The following is a 19,185-nucleotide window of genomic DNA, read 5'->3' as shown; positions in this document are numbered from 1 at the left end:
TATAAAATACTTGAAGTAGGGTTCAAGCAGAGATCTAGAGGCCATTGTAGTTCAGCAAAAGTTTCTAGTGGCCACTCATTATCATTCATCCCTCCTCCACTTTTACATGTATCTACACTCTCTGACATATACAGATATATAAATATATACATACACATGTAATATAGATGTATATATACAGAGAAAGGGGAGAAGGAGATAGAGAGAGGAGGGAGGGAAGGAGAGAGGGAAGTTGAAGGAACACAAGAGACAACCTGCAATGAAGCATAATTTGCAAAATCCTTAAGAATAGGCTACCCAACTTATTTAATCGTACACAAAACATATCTGAGTACTCTATCAACTTTATTATACAGCAAAGTCTTTCTATTTTTCTATTGTTATGTTGGAAGGTTTCATTTTATGGGGAAACCTCCATTCAAATAACATCAGGGGATTCTGAATAGAGGGGAAAACATCATTTACAGAGTAACTAAAGGAGATGGGGGAGGGACCATAACAACTTCATCCTTATCCCTGTTCTTAAAGTACATTAGTTTTGATACCATAACTTAGCCTTCTTAGAGACCAAAGAGGGTACCACAACCCTTAGGAAAATCCTAATGGAAATAACTGATAATAAAAAGAGTTCCGTCTATTATGTTCCATTAAGAGAAGATTTCCTGTGAGTTCACATAGTTTGGATCAAGTCCTTTTCCTCTTTCCTTAAATATCTGAGAGCAGGCTTAGACACAAGACAAATGCCTTACAGGTATATTCACCTGATGTCTTTAATTGATTCCAAGAAAGCTTGACTTTGGGTGAAACTACACTACAGAGAGGCAGGGGTGTATATTGTTGAGATATTAGGTGATAGGGAGGATTTCTGATGTACACATGCTTTGGTTATAAATGGAGACTGTTTTTCACAGTCATAAAACATGTTGTGCAAAGAGAGTTTCATCAGAGTTAGAGAAGTTAATGGTAGGGAAGAGGTTGGAGAAGCTGGGAGGTACAAAGCAGTGGTGGTGCTCATGGCATTTGCTTCAGATACTCTTTCCCAAAATGTAGCTACTGGGGCATATAAGGGTTTTCATGCATCTTCATGTTTACACAGATCATGCTATAAAGCCCAACAAGTCACATATCATAGATATAGAACTAGAAAGGACCGAAGAGATCATGAAAACCCACCCCGTTTGTTTTCCTTATGAAGAAAGTGAGGCCCCAAGATGGCTGCATGACTTCTTCAAGGTCACATAGACAACATCAAATACAGGATTTGGACCCAGGTTTTCTAACTACAGAGCTAGGATTTTTTCTTTTCTGTTAGGCTGCCTCCATCATGTACTGATATGATGAACCAGTGATGATGAAACTAATTAAATTATATGGATAATAAGCTGGGCCCAGAGTTGGACAGGAAAAAGATAGTTGTCAAGATTGCTTTCAGGAAAATGAAAAGCTCTTTACTGTCCCCAAGTCCACATCTTTTTAATGTTAACATTTTATCAATGTTGCTAAATGGCAGTGGGACCTGGACTACTGCTGCCTCAAAAAACTAAATATAAGTACCATATAGAGGACAATGGAAAGGCATATGATGAATGTGAGTGGGTGGCAACATATGGTTAGTGAGGAATTTTAAAGAACAGGAGTAAGCAATGGTATAAAAGAATTATATGACAGGAGGGGAAGATGGGCTTGTCACATGGCAAAGGATAATGTGGATTGTCAGAATGTTCCAATGGTACCTTCTTAATGGGGAAAAAAAAAACAGTGAAAGCCTCCAGCACATTAGGTAAATGCCCTGTGGCAAAATTATGGCCTGATATAGATAAGAATAGCATAGGATGGGTAGGCATTTTTATTATTGGAGGGAATACTGAACATTGATGAACTCACAAAGCCACGTTAGTATTTCCCAAAATAGTAAGCAAACAAAGGAAAATAGGACCTTCCAGATTTTCTTCTCAAATGTCTGAATCTACATAGTTTTCATTAGTCATTTAATTAGGGGTCAGGTATCTGGAAACAAGATACTAAGGACAAAGAAAGAAATAACTTCCACGTAGCCAAGATCGATTTGCAAAGTGCTTGTAAAATCCCGATGCTTCCTTTACTCACAGAAAAGCCACTCAAGGCCTTCACTCAGAACCTATTTTTTCTAACTTTAGATATAGTTCCATTTTAATAAGTATGCTTATTAGAATATCAGAAGCCGTAAATTTTAAGGCATGAAACTATATTAGAAAACTGATCAGTGCAAAAGTTATCAGTTAAAAGCTTGATGATGAACAAGAAGGTAAAAAACCAACCAAACCAAAAACAAAAACCTCTAAGGGAACTTCCAATAAGCCACCAAAGCCCCAGAAGGTATCATCATTTTGTAACTCAATATAAGAACTGAGTTTGGAAATGATGAGCAAGAATCATTAAGAAAACTTTAAATTGTGCTTAGTAACCTTCACACTGGAAGAGAAGTATGTGATACATTTTAGAAACATGTCCATCAAAAACAACTCAAATAAAACGAGTCTGGGCACTTAAGGCATTAAGTGCAAATTATCTGAAAAATTAATTTATGAAGTTTCTCTCATTCTCTTATGATGTCCAGGCAGGTGAATGATCAAGATAAAAATTCTAATCAGGTTAGTGTCTACATTTGAAATTTTTAGTTAATGATTTTGTGGTACAGGAAAAAGAACACTGGATTTGGCATTAAAGGACTAGGTTCAAAATCTACCTCAATAAGTTATTAACTGTTTGACATTGAACAAGTCACTTGACCTCCTCTAGGAGTCTCATTATTCTGAACCACAAAATGAAGGAGTTGGACAAGATTCCTTCTGATTCTCAATATATGATCCTATCATTTTAAAATACTCAAGAAACAAGTTCTATATGTAGAAATGTTCCTTTTTTTGTGTTTTCTAAAGACAACATACATACACAATGACATGTAAATTTGTATTTGGCAATAGTTAGAAATCTCTCAAGAGCATGAGAATCTTGTGCCATTTCAAAGGGCTGCTCTGATTTCTTCTAGGGTCCAGAATGCATCTTTGTTTAGTGTTTCTTTATTTTTGCAAGTATTTCTAACTATATTTGTTCACTTCAGAACTTCAGAGAGTTGGGTATAGGACTCTTGCCTCTATTCCTCCCCCAATTGCCCTCCCCAGTTTCCATGTGCTTGACTGAATGCTTGCTGAGCATGGACCTAGCCACCCCCTTTTGGAACATGCTCAGTGGATATTCTAGTTAAGTATATGGAAGTTTGGGGTTGGCTTGCTTCCATACATGAAGGATTGGTGAGGGAGGAAGGCAGGGAAGGGGAGTAACTACATGTAATTTTGCTGGTACATGTACTTTACTCCACTGATGTAGACTTCAGGATTTAGTAAATGTTCTTTTAGAGATGCTGTACATAAAAAATTCACCACCCATTAACCAGCCTGGAAATGAGACTCTAAACTAAGTTAGTTACAGCCCATCTTCTGGGCCTACACTTAAACTTTTTCCACTTTGTAGTACTCACCAGAGCCGATGCTACGGTAGCATAACTTTCAAGAGCCCAGGGTTGTCTCAATACTTCAATGAGTATTGGGAGTAATTGCACTCTATTGAGCAGTGTTCCTAGCTTATAGAGACCAGCAATATGCTTTTAAAGAGCATGTCTGTATGTTCTTCTCTTACATTAGTGGAAGAAACTTCCAATTAATTTACTTCCTTCAGTCTTTTCTTTATGACTTTAGGGGAAGTGACTTCCACTAAATTTACTAAAGCAAATAATTGCTTGGCCTGTATTCTCAGTGTAGTAGTAACTTGTGGAGCAGTAGATGGTATCCTGGGATAGCTAGGAGTAGTAGATATGGACATTGGCTAGTAGTTATGGGGGCACTGAAATTTTGACAATCCAAAAAGACTTTCTACAGACCTTGTCTTAACTCTCATTTTTCTTTCCAATCACAAAGTGGAGGAGGAACAAACATTTATTAAGTACCTGATGTCTGCCAAGCATTGTGTTATATACTTTATAAATATTATCTCATTTGATCCTCACTTTAACAACCCTGTGAAGTAGGTTATTATCTCCATTTTACAGTTAAGGAAACTGAGGCAGACAGAGAGGTTAAGTGATTTGTCCAGGGTTACACAGATACTTCAGGACCTGACTTTAGGACCAATGCTCTATCTACTGTGCCATTTAGCTGCCCCTCACTAGAGAGTATCAGGTTAAAATGGCTCTAATAACGGATATCACAACAATGAACGTATGCTCTACTGGAATTAAGATGCCAGGCAAAATCATTAGCAAATATAGAATAGGAAGGGAAAGGGCGTATGAATCAAGCCAATTAATAAAACATTAAAAAGAATGTAGTAGGCTTCTCTTTCTCAACACTAGTATAAACATCCACAAATAACCTCAGCACCTACAGTCTCCAGCAAAACATGGTTAAAAGTGAACAGACAGGATGTTTAATAGGGAGGTAATCCTAAGGGGCATGTAAGATAATGATACATATAAAAGTTATACTCATGAACCGGAGAGGATCCTTGGGATATCTATCAAACTTGTCAGGTGGAAAAGCCCTCCACATATTAGAGTTAAGTGAAGTAAACTCTTGTAGCATCCAAAGGGAATTGATGTCCCTTTCATCTATACTAGGGTTGCCTTCTGGGCAGAAAGTGGAGGAGGCTACAACCCAGTGATAGCTAGAATTTTGATAGCTGGCGTGAGTACCAGCAATGAGCTTAGTTTTGTGTTGTCTTTTAGGTTTAAAGTCATTATGATGATGGATAGTGAACTTTTAAAAAATCTATATTTGCAAATGTTCACACAGAAACAATGGTTCCAGTCAATTAATAAACTCATTTAAAGGCAAGTGTAGTGTTGCTACTTGGACTCACACAATATATACCTTTATGCATTTAGATTCTTGTGTGCTAAACTATATGTTTATGGGTTTGAAATTCAATGTCCTCTATTTACTAATTCAAAAGATTACTTGTTGTCGGGTTCTGAAAAAGAATCATGTTAATAATGAGTATTATAGTGAAATAACAACTATACCAGATTTTACGATGTTAGAAGTATGATATAAATAATATAAACACATAATTATATAAACAGGGAATAGTATGTAATGATATAAATCTAAATGATCACATATACAAATTACATTTACATATTATATGGAGAACTCAGATATTAACTTCTCAGTAAAAGCTTAAATAGGTTTCTGAGAAGGCAAAACCATTAAGATACTAAGTCATGAGTTCAGCTCAGCAGAGCTCTCATAATGTTTCTAGCCTTAAATGCTCCCAAACCACAAGTGAATGTGGGGAATATAAATTAGGAAATTCCAAGTCTCCTCACTAATTAATATTGGATTTAATGCATTTTAATATCAAGATATTTAACTATTTTAAAGTAAGGTACCTCAAAATATGTTATTCTAAAAAAATTCACACTGGTCAGTAGTAGTATCTTCTAAGATGAACTGATTAGACAAAAACAGGATGCTAAATGAATAGACTTACCCTTGGTATGTGTACAGCTACTGTTTAGTCAGACACTGTAGTATTACAGGTCCCATGAAAGAGAATTCAAGATGCAGTGAAATTGTAAAACTGTTTTGAGTTGGGGGAAGGAGCGTTCTAGATTTTATGTCAAGGATTCTTAGTCATCTTCCCTTTGTGATGCGAAAAAAATGTAGAAGGAAGTGTGTGCTTTAGATGACAGCAGATTGACAGTTTGAACTTGAATCTAATGAACTGTGATTGAGTTCTCTAAAAGATCCAACACACAGTTCAGTCACCTGGAATCACTCAATGACAGGAATAAATGTTCTGTGAGAATCAGGGTTGATTACTGTTAGGGGCTGCCTTTCTTTTCTCTACCTCTCATCACTCATTCCCCAGATTATGCCTATATATGCCTATTTAGCTCTCCCTGATGGGTCCAAGTCAATCGTGCTTGGAACTGGCTCTTGCTCTAAGGAAAAAAGGGAAGAAAGCTTCTGGGATAGGGGCAGTGTTGGTTTAATGTCAAGATTCCTGTTGCTGTAGGAGCATCCTACTCATTTTCCAGACATTGCCAGAGTTCTTGATTTCTTTTGCCCCTACTCCCTCTCTGGGAGTACCATTGTACCCTCCTTTCCTAACTGTCTAGTCTTTATTGATGGTACCAATATTCTCCCAGTCATTATCACTTGAAGCTTTAGTCATCTTTCCATCTTTTTCTCCTTCATGCCCTAATCACCAGTTCAATCCAATCACCAGGTCCTGTCAATTCTTCCTTCAAAATGTTTCTCATAGCCATCTCTTCTTTTCCACTCCCACTGCTACCACTAGTTAGACCTTTCGCTGTCTCTTGCAGAAATATGATTGTGCTCTCCTAACTGGTCACCCATTTTCTAATATCTCCTCTTTCCAATTCAACTCTTTAAACAACAAGACTGATCTTCATAAATCATCCCTTAATGAGTCAGTCCTTTGCTCTAACAAATTCAATAGCTCTCCACAAAGTCTGACTAGAGTCTGTAATGTATCCATGACTCACATTTTCACTCCTTCTTAGCAAATAAAGTTGTGAAGTCCCAGCACTGGGAACTAATCAGTTGAGCTCCAGACTGTCAGTCACATGTTTTAAGTATCAGTTATTGGTACAAAATGGATTAATCTTGTAGCATGTGGACTCCCCTGTGCCTCAGTTTTCCCATTTATCATACAAAGTAAATGAGTTGGTACTTCTATCATAGAAGATATTCTGGAAAATCTTTACTACTGACTTCAAAGGAAGTCGTTCCATAGAGGCAGCCATTGACATAGTAGAGTGCTAGATCTTCAGTCAGGAAGCACAGAGTTCAAATTCAGCCTCAGACAGTTACTAACTCTATGACCCTGAACAAGACCCTTAAGCTCTGTTTACCTCAGTTTCCCCAACTATAAGATGGGGATATCTCATAGGATTGTTGTGAGGATCATATGAGATAATATTTGTAAAAAGTACTTAGTATGGTATTTGGTACATAAAAGGTTTTATATAATGCTTATTCCCCATTTCACCACTTTGTAATTTTTTAATCTCTACCCATCAGACATTTTCTAGTGAATACCTAGATATACAACATTCAATTGCACATTTGGAGGCTCCTGCCAGTGGTTCAAACAAATAAAGGCAATAGTATATTCACAACCAGGAATTTCTTTATTGAAATCTACTTTAAGATACAGTCATCTCCAGAAACTTCTCTATAAAAGCTGGGTACATCTTCAGGCTTCCTGCCTTTCCTTTAAGAGACACTTCTAAGAGTGGTAACACGTGTATGCAGAACTCTTAGCAAGTAACTTCTCCAAGGACTCTATTATTACTTAGATAAATGAACAATGAAAGAGATTGATGAAGATCATGATGTATTCGTAAAAAATTTCACTAATGTTTTTCTTAGCTGTCTAATAAAAACACTACTAGCTGACGCTGATAAAGTATTTTACACACCCATTTAATTTTCCTCACAACTCAGAAAAGCAGGTACTATGGGCAATATTACTTCCAGTTTATAGAGGAAGAAATTGAGGGTCATGGAAGTTAAATAACTTGCCTATTCTAGTAATTTTTCTAAGATGGATTTTGAATCCACAGCTCTACTGACTCTGAGTTAGGTTTTTTTTTTTACCTATGCCACAATGCTTCTTTTCTTCTTATCTCAAAAAGTATATTTTAAATAGTAAAAGTGTTTAGAAATATCCAATGTAATACGTGTCTTATGAGAAAAATGAATAAATGTGTTGAGGTGCCTTCTGTAAAGTGCTATGCATGCAATTGTATTGTGTGACAATATTTTCTAAATCTTTGCATGTGGGGGTCATTCTCCTTTGAAATAACATTTTTCTTATTGGTATTTTTAATTTCAACTCAATTCAATGTATATTTACCAAGAACTTAAAATGTGCAATGCATTATGCTAGGCATAGGGATACAAAGTTAATTATGGTAGCTCTTGCTGTCAAGAAGTTTTTAACAAATGGAAGAAAGACATGGATAAAATCATGTATAATACAGGGAAGAGTGAGATATTTGCCAAGAGGAGGGGATGAAAAAAAGAAATATGAGAAATTTGTGGAGGGAGACATCACTTTTACCCCAGGTGGACATGAGGATTGGCAAAGTCAGGGAATATTTCATGGAGGAGATGATATATGAGATGGACTTCAAATGAAGGGAAGCCCTTCAAGAGATAAAGATAGTAGAGATCTCGAACCATGTAGGGAATCAAGAGCAACAACATGGAGCTAGGAGAGAGGGGAGAATGAGATTAGAAGATACAGAGTAGCTCAGTTTGGTTATAATGTCAAGTATGTGGATAGTAATATGGAATAAGGCAAGAAAATAAATTAGATGCAGAGAGCCTGGAATGCCATGATCAACAATATGCTTTAGCCATTACCCAATTCATGAGCACTCTGTTGGTTTCTAGATTTTTTTTTGCCAACACAAAAAGAGATACTATAAATACTTTTGTAAACATTGGACTTTTTCCCCAGTCTTTGATCTCTTTAAAGTATAGGCCTAGGAGGGATTTATCTGGGCCAAAAGACATGCACTCTTTAGAATCTTTGTGTAAATAATTCTAAATTATTCTCCAGAATGGTTAAACTCATTTACAGCTCCATCACCAGAGCCTGCTAGAGGCAGCTAGGTGGTACAATGGATAGCATGCTGGGCCTAAAGTCAGGAAGACCTGAGTTCAAATCTGGCCTCAATAACTTATGAGTCATCTGACTGTGGATGAGTCACCTAAATTTCCATCTGCCTCAGATTCCTCAACTGTAAAACGAGGATAATAATAGCATCTACATCCCAGGGTTGTTATGAGGATAAAATGAGATAATATGTGCCAAGCATATTGCCAAACCCATAGTAGATGATAAATAAATGCTTATTTCCTTCATTCCTGTTTTTCCACAGCCCCTCCAACATTTGTCATTTTCTTTTGTGCCAGTTTTATCAGTCTCAGGGTTGTGAGAACTTGCTGAATAAATTGTTTTATATCAATGTAATTGAATACCATTGAGCTATCAGAGAAGAGGAAAAAGATGGTTTCAAAGAGACATGGAAAGAAGTGTACGAGCTGATGCAGAGTGAAATGAACAGAACCAGAAGAATATTTTATATTTTAACATTAATGCTATAAAAATATGCAATTGTGAAAGTCTTAAGAATTAGGATCAATGAAATGATTAACCATGATTCCAGATGGCTGATAAAGAAGAATGCTGCCTACCTCATGACATATACATAAGATTAATATACAGAATAAGGATTTTTTAAATGATCAATGTGGGAATGTTTTGTTTGCCACCCAAGCAGCTGCATGGTGCTGGGAGCCTAGAGTCAGGAAGAGCTGAATTAAAATCTGACCTCAGACATTTGCTATCAACGTAAGCACAAGAAAATCATTTAACCTCTGTCTTCCTCAGTTTCCTCAACTGTAAAATGGGGATGATAATGAGATCTGACTCCCTGGGTTATTCTGAGGATTAAATGAGATAATATTTGTAAAGTACTGAGCGCAGTGCCTGGTATATAGAAGACTCTTAATAATTGCTTGTTTCTTTCCTTTCTCGACTATGCTTATGTGATAGAGGAGTTCTATAATTCGCTGTTTCTATTTAGGGACAGGTGGGAGGGAGAAAGGTAGGAGTATGAGGCATATATTAAAAGCTAATATGGTATGAATACAATAAAAATAAGATAAGTTTTATTAAAATGAATATATTTTATTAGGCAATGGGGAGCCACTGAAGCTTTTTGTATAGAGGGTTACCATGAAAAGAATTGGTTCTCTAGGAAGATTACTTGGGTAGCAATATGAAAGATGCATTTGAGATCAGATATAGTAAAAGGAGAAAGATCACTTGGGAAGTTATTAATAGCTCATGCAATTCCATACCAACTAAACTACCAAAGAGTTATTTCATATAATTATAAAAATATAACAAAATTTATCTGGAAGAACAAAAGTTCAAGGATATCAAGGGAGGGAAGGTAGCTTAGCAGGGCCAGATGTCAAACTATACTACAAAGCAATTTGATAGTGGGTAAAAAGTAAGAGAGACTGATTAGTGGGATAGACAGGTAAACAATACGCACAAGTAAACACACACTTAGTACTTGATAAACCCAAAGATCCCATATATTGGAATAAGAACTCACTATTGGACAAAAAATGTTGGGAAAACTGGGAAGCAGTTTGGCAGAAATTAGGTATAGATCAGCATCTCACAATACATATCAATACAAGCTTCAAATGGCTATATGACTTACACCTAAAGGATAGCATCATAAATAAATTAAAGGACCAGGGAAGAAATTACTTGTCAGATCTATGGATAGGAAAAGAGCTTGTGATCAAATAAGAGAAAGAAGATCACAGAAGGTTAAATGGATAGTTTTGATTACATAAAATTTAAAAGGTTTTGTGAAACAAAACCAATGCAGCTAAAGTTAGAAAAGAAGCTAGTAAATGAGAAAAAAATCTTCTCTGCAAGTTTCTCTGGAAATGGCCTCACTTCTAAGTTATATAGGAAACTGATCCAAACTTAAAATAAGAATCATTCCCCAACTGACAAATGATTAAGGGATATGAATAGGCAGTTCTCATAGGTAAAAAATCCAAACTATCAATAGCCATATGAAAAAATATTCTAAATTACAAAATAATTGAGGAAATACAAATTAAAACAACTCTGAGGTTCTCTCTCAAACGTATTAGATTGGCAAAGTTGACAAAAAAGGAAGATAACAAATATGGGAGAGTCTGTGGGAAAAGAGGTACATTACTTCCCTATTGGAGGGACTGTGAACCAGTACAAACATTCTTGAAAGCAATTTGCAACTATGGGCAAAAAGCTATGTGCATATGCTTTGATCCCAGCAGAGATCAAAGAAAGAGGAAAAGGAGACATATATATTTATAGCAGCTTTTTTGTGGTAGCAAAGAACTGGAAACTGAAGGAGTATCCAGCATTTGGGGAATGACTGAACAAGTTATGGTATATGTATGTTACAGAATGTAGTTGTGCTATAAGAAATGATGAAAGGAATGTTTTCAGAGAAACTTGTATGAATTGATGCATGGTGAAGCGAGCAAAATCAAAAGAACAGTTTGTTTGTATTAGCAACATTGTAAAGACAAACAACTTTGAAAGACGCAGTGACTCTGATCAGCACAATGACCAAACACAATTCCAGAGGACTCATGGAGGAATATGCTACTCACCTCTTGATAGAGAGGTGATGGATTCAGAGTACAGATTAAGACATATATTTTGTGTGTGTTTGAAGAATGTAGTTATTTGTTTTGCTTGACTACACATAGGGATTTTTTTGGCCTGCCTTCTCAGTTAGTAGGGGTGGAGGAGGGAGGTGGTAGGGAGAAAATGCAGATCCGAAAATAAGAAAACTTAAAAAATTTTTCTAGGTGAGAAATTTAGATAGAATGAACAAGGATGAATGCAGTGGCAATTAAAGTAAGATGAAAAAGATATAGAAATAGAAGCATCAAGACATGATGATTGATTCACTATGCAAGGTAAGGTGTAGGAAAGAGTCTTCAACACTGAGTCTGAACAATTAGTGGTGCAGACATGAGACAAAGACATTAAAGGAGCAGTTTGAGAAGAAGGAAAAGTGAATTACAAGTTAAATTTTGCACATGTTGAGCTTGAGATGCAGTAGGCCATACAAAAGAAGATATTGAGCAGAAAGATGGAATAATGGAGTTGGAATTCTGAGGAGAGACTGGGGTTAAAGGTAAAGGTTCAGAATTCATCTATGTCAAGGTAATGATAAAAGATATGGGAGTAGGCAATATAATTAACACAAATACAGGGAGATAAGATCAAGGGAAGAAATTTGTGAACCTTTAAGGGCTGGAAAAAGGATATTGTTGTTGTTCAGTTGTTTCAATTGTGTCTGACCCTTCAGGACCCCATTTGAGGTTTTCTTAGCAAAGATACTGGAATGGTTTGCCATTTCCTCCTCCAGCTCATTTTACAGATGAGAAAACTGAGGCAAAAAGGGTTAAGTGACTTGCCCAGCTAGTAAGTGTCAGAGGTCAGATTAGAACTCAGGTATTCCTAACTCCAGGCTGGTAATCTATCCATTGTGTGACCTAGATGCCCTGGAAGGAGGATGAGGACCCAGCACAGGAGACAGGGGAGTCCCCAGAGGAAAACTCTACTGGAAAGTCAATAGTATATTGACAGAGGTGATCTCTGGTATCATATGCCAAAAGGAAGTCAAGAAAAATGAGGACAGAAAAAAGTCTATGGGTTTTAATGATAAAGAGGTTGTTATTGAAATTGGAACTGGGGAAAGTAATACCAGACTCAATGGTTGCCCAGGGCATCAGACAAGACTCTCTCTCTCTCTGTGTCTCTCTGTCTCTGTCTCTGTCTCTGTCTCTCTCTGTCTCTCTGTCTCTCTCTCTCTCTCTGTATGTATGTATGTAGATAGATAGATATAGATATACACACAATGGTAATAGTTAAAATTTATATAATGCTTTAAGGTTTACAAAGCACTTTACTCATATATATTTCTAATTCAATCCTAACAACAGCCATGTTATAGGCATTATAGGTGCTCTGGTTATATTCATTGGGATAAGGAAGCTGAATCTAAGACAAGTTAAGTGATTTATCCAGTAGGACTTGCACCTAGTTAAGTGTTGGAGATTGGAGTTGAACTCAATTCTTCCTGATTCTGAGTTCATTTTATGTACTTTGGCATTTATCATCATCATAATCATCATCACCATATTTTAAAATTAAGTGGCAGAGACAGCAACTTGATTATGAGAGATTAAGGAGAGATGGTGATAAGAGAATAGAGTAGTGACCCTGCTCTCTAGACATTTTGCAGTAAAAAAGGAAAAGGATTGGATACTAATCTGAAAGGAGGGGCCAGACTGAGGGAAGGTTTTCTTTTTTCAGAGAAATCTTTAGGGAAGACTTAGGCATGGTTGTAGGCTAAGGAAGAGAAAAAGGAGAGACTGAAGCTGTATGAGTGAAAAACATTTATGAAGCACAATTAAAGAGAAGCAAAGAAAAGGTGGATCAGGCTTAGTGCACATTTAAACACTCCATGAAAACTGGTCTCCATATTTTTCAATCATGCTTTAAAAATGTAGGTTGATCCCCTGCCTTTTCCCACCAAACTTAACCTCTTTTTACTTTATCTACAAATTAAACCATTACTTATGGGGAAAAAATACAATGCAATTTTGGGCTGTATTATGAAAGGCATAACTTCCGAGAACAGATGAAGGGATAAAGAGGGAATAGCCCCTCTGTACTCTGCCCTTGTCAGATCACATGTAGAGCAATGTGTTTAATTCTGGACACCATAATTTAAGAAGGAAAATGGTAAGTTCAAGAGGCAATAAATATAGTGAAAGTCCTTGAAGCGATGTCTTGGGAGAACAGTTTGAAAGAAATAAAGATATTTAATTTAGAGAAGGACATGATCAACACATTTATTAGATTCTTATGTGCCAGGAACTATGAGAAATGCTGGGAGCACAGAGAAAGGCAAAACCGAATCCTGTCCTCAAGGGGTTTACATCCTTTTGGGGGAGACAACATGTAAAGAACTAGGTACGTACAAGACAGGAGAGATGTCTTCAAGTATATTTGAAAGGTTGTCATGTGGAAGAGGGACTAGACTTTTTCCTGTGACCTCAGAGGGTAGAACTGGGAGCAATAAGTAGACATTGGGAAGAAGTAAACTTAAGCTTGATATCAGAAAAAAACCCAACTTCCTACCAATTGAAGGCAGTCTAAAAGTAGAATGGGCCATCTCTGAAGATTTTCCCTCATTGAAGATCTTTAAGCAAATATAGGATGATCACTTGTCTTCCTTCGAGTTATAGCATGACCTACATGGCTTCTGAGGTCCCTTCCATCTCCAAATCAGTCTCTTTACTTCACAGTCATACCTCACATTTTAAACAGTACTCCCTCCTGCTACAAGATGGCATAGTGGATAGAATGCTGGTCTTAGAGTCAGAAGAGCAGTGTTTTAATACTTTCATATGCTACCCAGCACCTGATAGATAAGTGATGGATTCTGAGTACAGAATGAGACATATTTTTGGACATTAACAACATAGAAATTTGGTTTGCTTGACTACACATGCATATAATTGGGGTTTTTTCATTTTTTCTTTCTTTCTTATTTGGGCGTGGAAGATGAAAGGGAAAGAAGGCAGATCTTTGCTGGTTGCAGAAAATAAAATTTAATTTATAAGAAGATGAACTTTGATGGTAAGGAGAAACTTGAAATCATTCTAAGTGACACATAGTTTCTCAAGTGAGATCCAAGCCCACTGACTTCTCCCATTTCATTCTGGGTCTAGCCAGCTCATCATTCATCTGCAATGGGACTTCCTTCCAAAGATAGAGGTATGCAACTCTGCAGTTACTAATCATTGTAGAGTTGTCCAGGGCCCTGAAAAGTTAAGTGACTCATCCAGCATCACAAAATCAGTATGTTAGGGGCAGCTAGGTGGTGCAGTGAGTAGAGCACTGGCCCTGGAGTCAGGAGTACCTGAGTTCAAATCCAGCCTCAGACACTTGGCACACTTACTAGCTGTGTGATCTTGGGCAAGTCACTTAACCCCAATTGCCCTGCCAAAAAAAAGCAAAAATAAAAAAAAATAATAGCCCATTTAAAAAAATCAGTATGTTATCAGAGGTCTGACTTGTACACGGAGGCCATTATATCTCAGTATCCCTCTGAGTTAATAAAACTCTGTTGAAACATCATGCATACACTTCATAAGCCAGGATGAATATGCATGAATATAAAATATAATTTGTTTGTAAAAAGGCAGTAACTATCCATCAGGAAAAAGAAGGATTCATTTGCAAAGATGAAATAAGATAAATAAGATTAACTCAACTTCAAGGATGAACTGGACACGAATCTGCTGATGCTAGAAAAGGGTAAGCACCCCATACAGCTGACTGCACAGGCAGTCTAAGCATATCTTTGAAGTAGAACAAGTATCAGGGCAGCTGCAGGGAATGGCATTTAGCTCAAGACTAGAAGGGTTGGGTTTGCACTTTTAATCTAGCTCTGCTCATGGTCCAAGAAGTCTCACTGGAAAAACTATGACTAGAGTTGTTCTAAGGTCCTGTACCCCTCAGTTCTTATCATATTATGGCAGCTCATAGAGTAAGGATGGAAGTCAGTAGGGTGAAAGAATTAGGATTCTCCATTTCCCATGAACAGTTCTGCTTAGTTTCAACTCCACAAAACATCTTTTCTCCATAGTTTCTGCCTTGTATCTTCAACAACAGAAAATAAGAACTAATAGTTTGTTATAGTTGTCAATTCATACACATGTGGAAGAAAACCTTAAGTATCCCTAAAAGCAAGTGAACCCTCATATACTAGGAAGATCACTGGTTTTGGTGGCACAAGACCTGGATTGGAGACCCAGCTTTGTTCCTTATTAGCAATGTGACCTTGAGCAAATTACCTTATCTTGATGAATTTCATTTTCTTAATTTGTGAAATATAGGTGATAATATTTGCCCTATCTACTTCATAGGAGGATTGTAAATGGTGTTTTGTAAATCTTAAAGCTCTATAGAAATGTAAGCAATTATTATTATCTCTTGATTTTCCCAAAGTGTACTGATATTGATAAAAATGCAGGATGAATTTCTTCAAACAATAACCCAAATTGTTTTTATGTACATTCCTATTATTTTAAAGGCATATCTTATAAATATTAATGAACAACTCATAAATAATTGTTTTTATTGTACAGAGTACAGTACTAACTGTAAAAACATTTGCCTTTCCAACTTAGACCCTTACAATATGATTCATTTGTTGAATCTGACCCACTAGATTGTAAAATGGATTTATGAAGTTGAGCTATTATGATTTGGTATATTTCTTTGTAAACTGGACCCCATAAATTTGAAGTATCCCATTTGAAATAAGTCCTAGATAATTTGACTCTAAATGGGGCCTGCTTTCACTGAATCACCATGTTATGAAGGTTAGCAAGGTTCAATGCATGTTGAATATAGAAGTCAGAATTCCAGCGTTCATTTCCCAACTCTTCCATTCTTAGAGAAGTCACTTTCCATGGCCAAGATGTCCTAATCTGCAAAATGATGGGGCTGGACTAAATGATTTTTGAAGCCCCTGACAAACATAAATCTATGATCTTATCTATTACAGTTCAATAACATGGCAGTGAAACTGAAAAAGGAATTAGTAATCACTGTTGCTCAACACTGAGAGGGATAAGTTCACAATCAGATTTAAAGGGCAGAGCACTGAGCTATATAGCACTATCTTTTATTCGTAAGGTCACCCATGATCAAAACATGACAAGAAAAGGTACCAATTTTCTACTAAATATAAGATATTTTATAATGGCAAAATGCCCTCAGGTATTATGTTTTCATTAACCTAAGAGCCCAAAGTAAGATTAAAACTAGCAAATAATGTCAGATTTTATATTTTCTAAAATAAACTTAGCAAGAACAACGACCAAAAAAGATAGAAGAGAAACTGCTAGCTAAAGGCCATTGTCTATTCACAGATATCCAACAAAATTACACATTGACCCAAAGTAGAATTAGGTAGATTATATGGCAGAAGAAATTTTCAACATTTTCCATTTCCATGATGTAGAGGCAGATGCACTGGCAACAAATAGGAGATATAGTGGTGGGTGAAGAAAGTGAGGTATATCCTTTCTCATTTTCACTAGAATGAATATTGGAGGAGTAGCATTGACCAAAATTTGGTTCCAGAGTGAATAAATTGAATTAGATATGTGAAACTTTAATTATGAAATGATATAATATTTCATTTTGGAAAAAGAATGACCTACTCATTTTAACTGATTCTATTTGCTGTGAAGACTACCAGTAACTATATTTAGTCTTCTTAAGTAGGTCATCCAAATGCTTAAACATAGGGTATTTCTAATTATAACTAATATTATACTTTCTTGTAACTTTCTCTTTTCACTGGCTTAGAACAACTGCAAACTGGTAATTAAGGTAACTATGTAATTGGTCTTCTCCTCCCCCCACCCCCAAGAAAAGATCATCAACTGAGACGCTTGCTCTTTTGAAATTTTATTTATCATTTGGGTTATTAAACATATACTTACTACACTCCCACACTAAATATTGAGGAAATCAAAAATTACCCATCCATCAAATCGGGTCCACATCATCTACAAACCAATCAAATCCAGGCGAAAAAGCAACATGCAGCTTGGTGACTCATCCTTACATTCTGCATCAAATTTTAATGAGTCTCAAGGCCCCAGTAGTCCTCTCAGCGCTCCCTGTCTCTCTCTCTCTGTCTCTCTCTCTCTGTCTCTCTCTCTCTCTGTCTCTCTCTCTCTCTCTCTCTCTCTCTCTCTCTCTCTCTCTCTCTCTCTCTCTCTCTCTCTCTCTCCAGCCCCGTTTCCTGTGACCTCTTCTCCCACACTCTAGTTTTCTCTTCCCTAGTTTCCCCCAGACCTATTTCCCAGTAAATGCCACTGCTGAACCTGCCTCTCCTCTTCCCTTTCTCCTTCCACTCTCCTTCTCACAGACCTCACTCACCAGGTGCAGCGTCAGGGGCAGTAGAAGCAGGAACAGCCACAGGTAGAGGTGACAGCTATTGGTGAACTTGCTCTGCTCCGGATCGTGGTACCAACCTCCGGTGAGCGCAGCCCACACTCCCTGCCGAAGTAATTGCAACACCTGGGACACCATGCCTGCTGCAGCCCGATGGCCCAGGGCCCTCAGTTTCCCTTCTGAAAACCTCCACGCTGCTCACCGGACACCCCAGTCTTAGCACAGGGTGTACCACGTCGTGCCCCCACCGCCACCTCCTCCTCCTCCACCACCACCTCCTCCTACTCCCCCTCGACTGGAGCTGGGACTGTTCTTCTGCCGGGACCCGCAGATGGGGGCGCCGGCGCCGGCTGCTGCCGCCGGGCAGGTGGGCGCCATGTCCGAGGAAGGAAGGATTTTCCCGTCGTGCTCAGAGGCGGCTGCAGATGCTCAGGAGGCTCCTCCCCTTTTGCCCTCAGCCGGGACTCCTCCCAGTACCGCGGCAGCTGGAGGGGGAGGGGTCGTGTCCAGGTCGGTTCCAGTCCTCTACTCTGATTTCCTTAGCTACTACAGTCATCTCCTTTTCTCCGACCCAAGCTCGAATGTGTAAAATAAAATAGAAAGAGTTGCTCTAATACAGCAATGATAACTGAGGACACATTGCCCTGGACTCATTCCCCTGCTCCTAGGATCAAAAAGCGTTCTGGATACGAAATCCCGCTGCATACCTCCCACTGCAATTTTTTTCCCCATCCCTGGGTTGCGTGACTTCCTCAGTTCATTTCAGGTCCATAGCTCGTGGAAACCCACCCTCCTCCCCGAACTCTTCTCTGTTCTGCAGTCTCTTTGCCCTGGTTGTTTTTTTTTTTTTTTTTCCTTTTTGGCCCTTTCTTCATGTCAAGTAATACACTTTGCAAATCAAAAGTTATTTGCAGGTCGTCTCCCCCACCGGAATGTGAAGCTCTTAAGGAAAAGGACTATTTTTGCTTCTCTCTCCCTCCCTCTCTCTCTCTCTCTCTCTCTCTCTCTCTCTCTCTCTCTCTCTCTCTCTCTTCCCCACCCCTCCCTTTCTCTCTCCTATTCCCAATGCTTAGCACAGTGCCTAGTATATAGTAAGCACTTAAGTGGTTGTTGACTTGTTGACATAATGATTTTAAGTGATATACATGTGCTGTATCATTATTATTTTCCTCAATTGCTCACTGACAGACTACTTTCTGTGCATCTGCTGAGTAGTTAACGGCTTGTTACATTTTCAGCTACATCAGAAAGATCCCATTGTTCCGAAAAAATAATATCTCAAAGTGTTTTCTGATGTCTGAAATTCCTTGGAATTTTTTCCCTTTGGTTTAAGATTTCCTATCCTTTTCACTTGAGTATTAATGGATTTTATTACTCTCCTGGGTGCCAGGTTGAAAGGGAAAAGGGCTTCTGAGACAAGAGAAGGAAGCACTACCCTGGGACTGAGGCAATATACAGACTGGAACAGTTAAGGCAGATTTCTTCTACTTCAACATTCCTTACCCCCTCCCCCAGGACAGGCCTCAA

At 37.8% G+C, this 19,185-nt stretch overlaps 1 protein-coding gene across 1 annotated transcript in view; it reads right to left on the bottom strand.

The window, feature by feature from the left end:
* The window catches only part of PCNX2 (pecanex 2), a 348,308-nt gene extending 330,512 nt beyond the window's left edge, over positions 1-17,796 (bottom strand). Inside the window, exon 1 of the mRNA XM_036756504.1 lies at positions 17,644-17,796. Coding sequence (XP_036612399.1) covers positions 17,644-17,796 — 153 coding nt within the window. The remainder of the gene's footprint in view (positions 1-17,643) is intronic.
* Between the last annotated feature and the right edge of the window lie 1,389 nt (positions 17,797-19,185).

Source organism: Trichosurus vulpecula, chromosome 4 (assembly GCF_011100635.1).
Source record: "Trichosurus vulpecula isolate mTriVul1 chromosome 4, mTriVul1.pri, whole genome shotgun sequence".
Taxonomy (NCBI): domain Eukaryota; kingdom Metazoa; phylum Chordata; class Mammalia; order Diprotodontia; family Phalangeridae; genus Trichosurus; species Trichosurus vulpecula.
The sequence above is the reverse complement of the archived record's forward strand: the minus strand, read 5'-3'. Positions and strand labels throughout refer to the sequence as shown.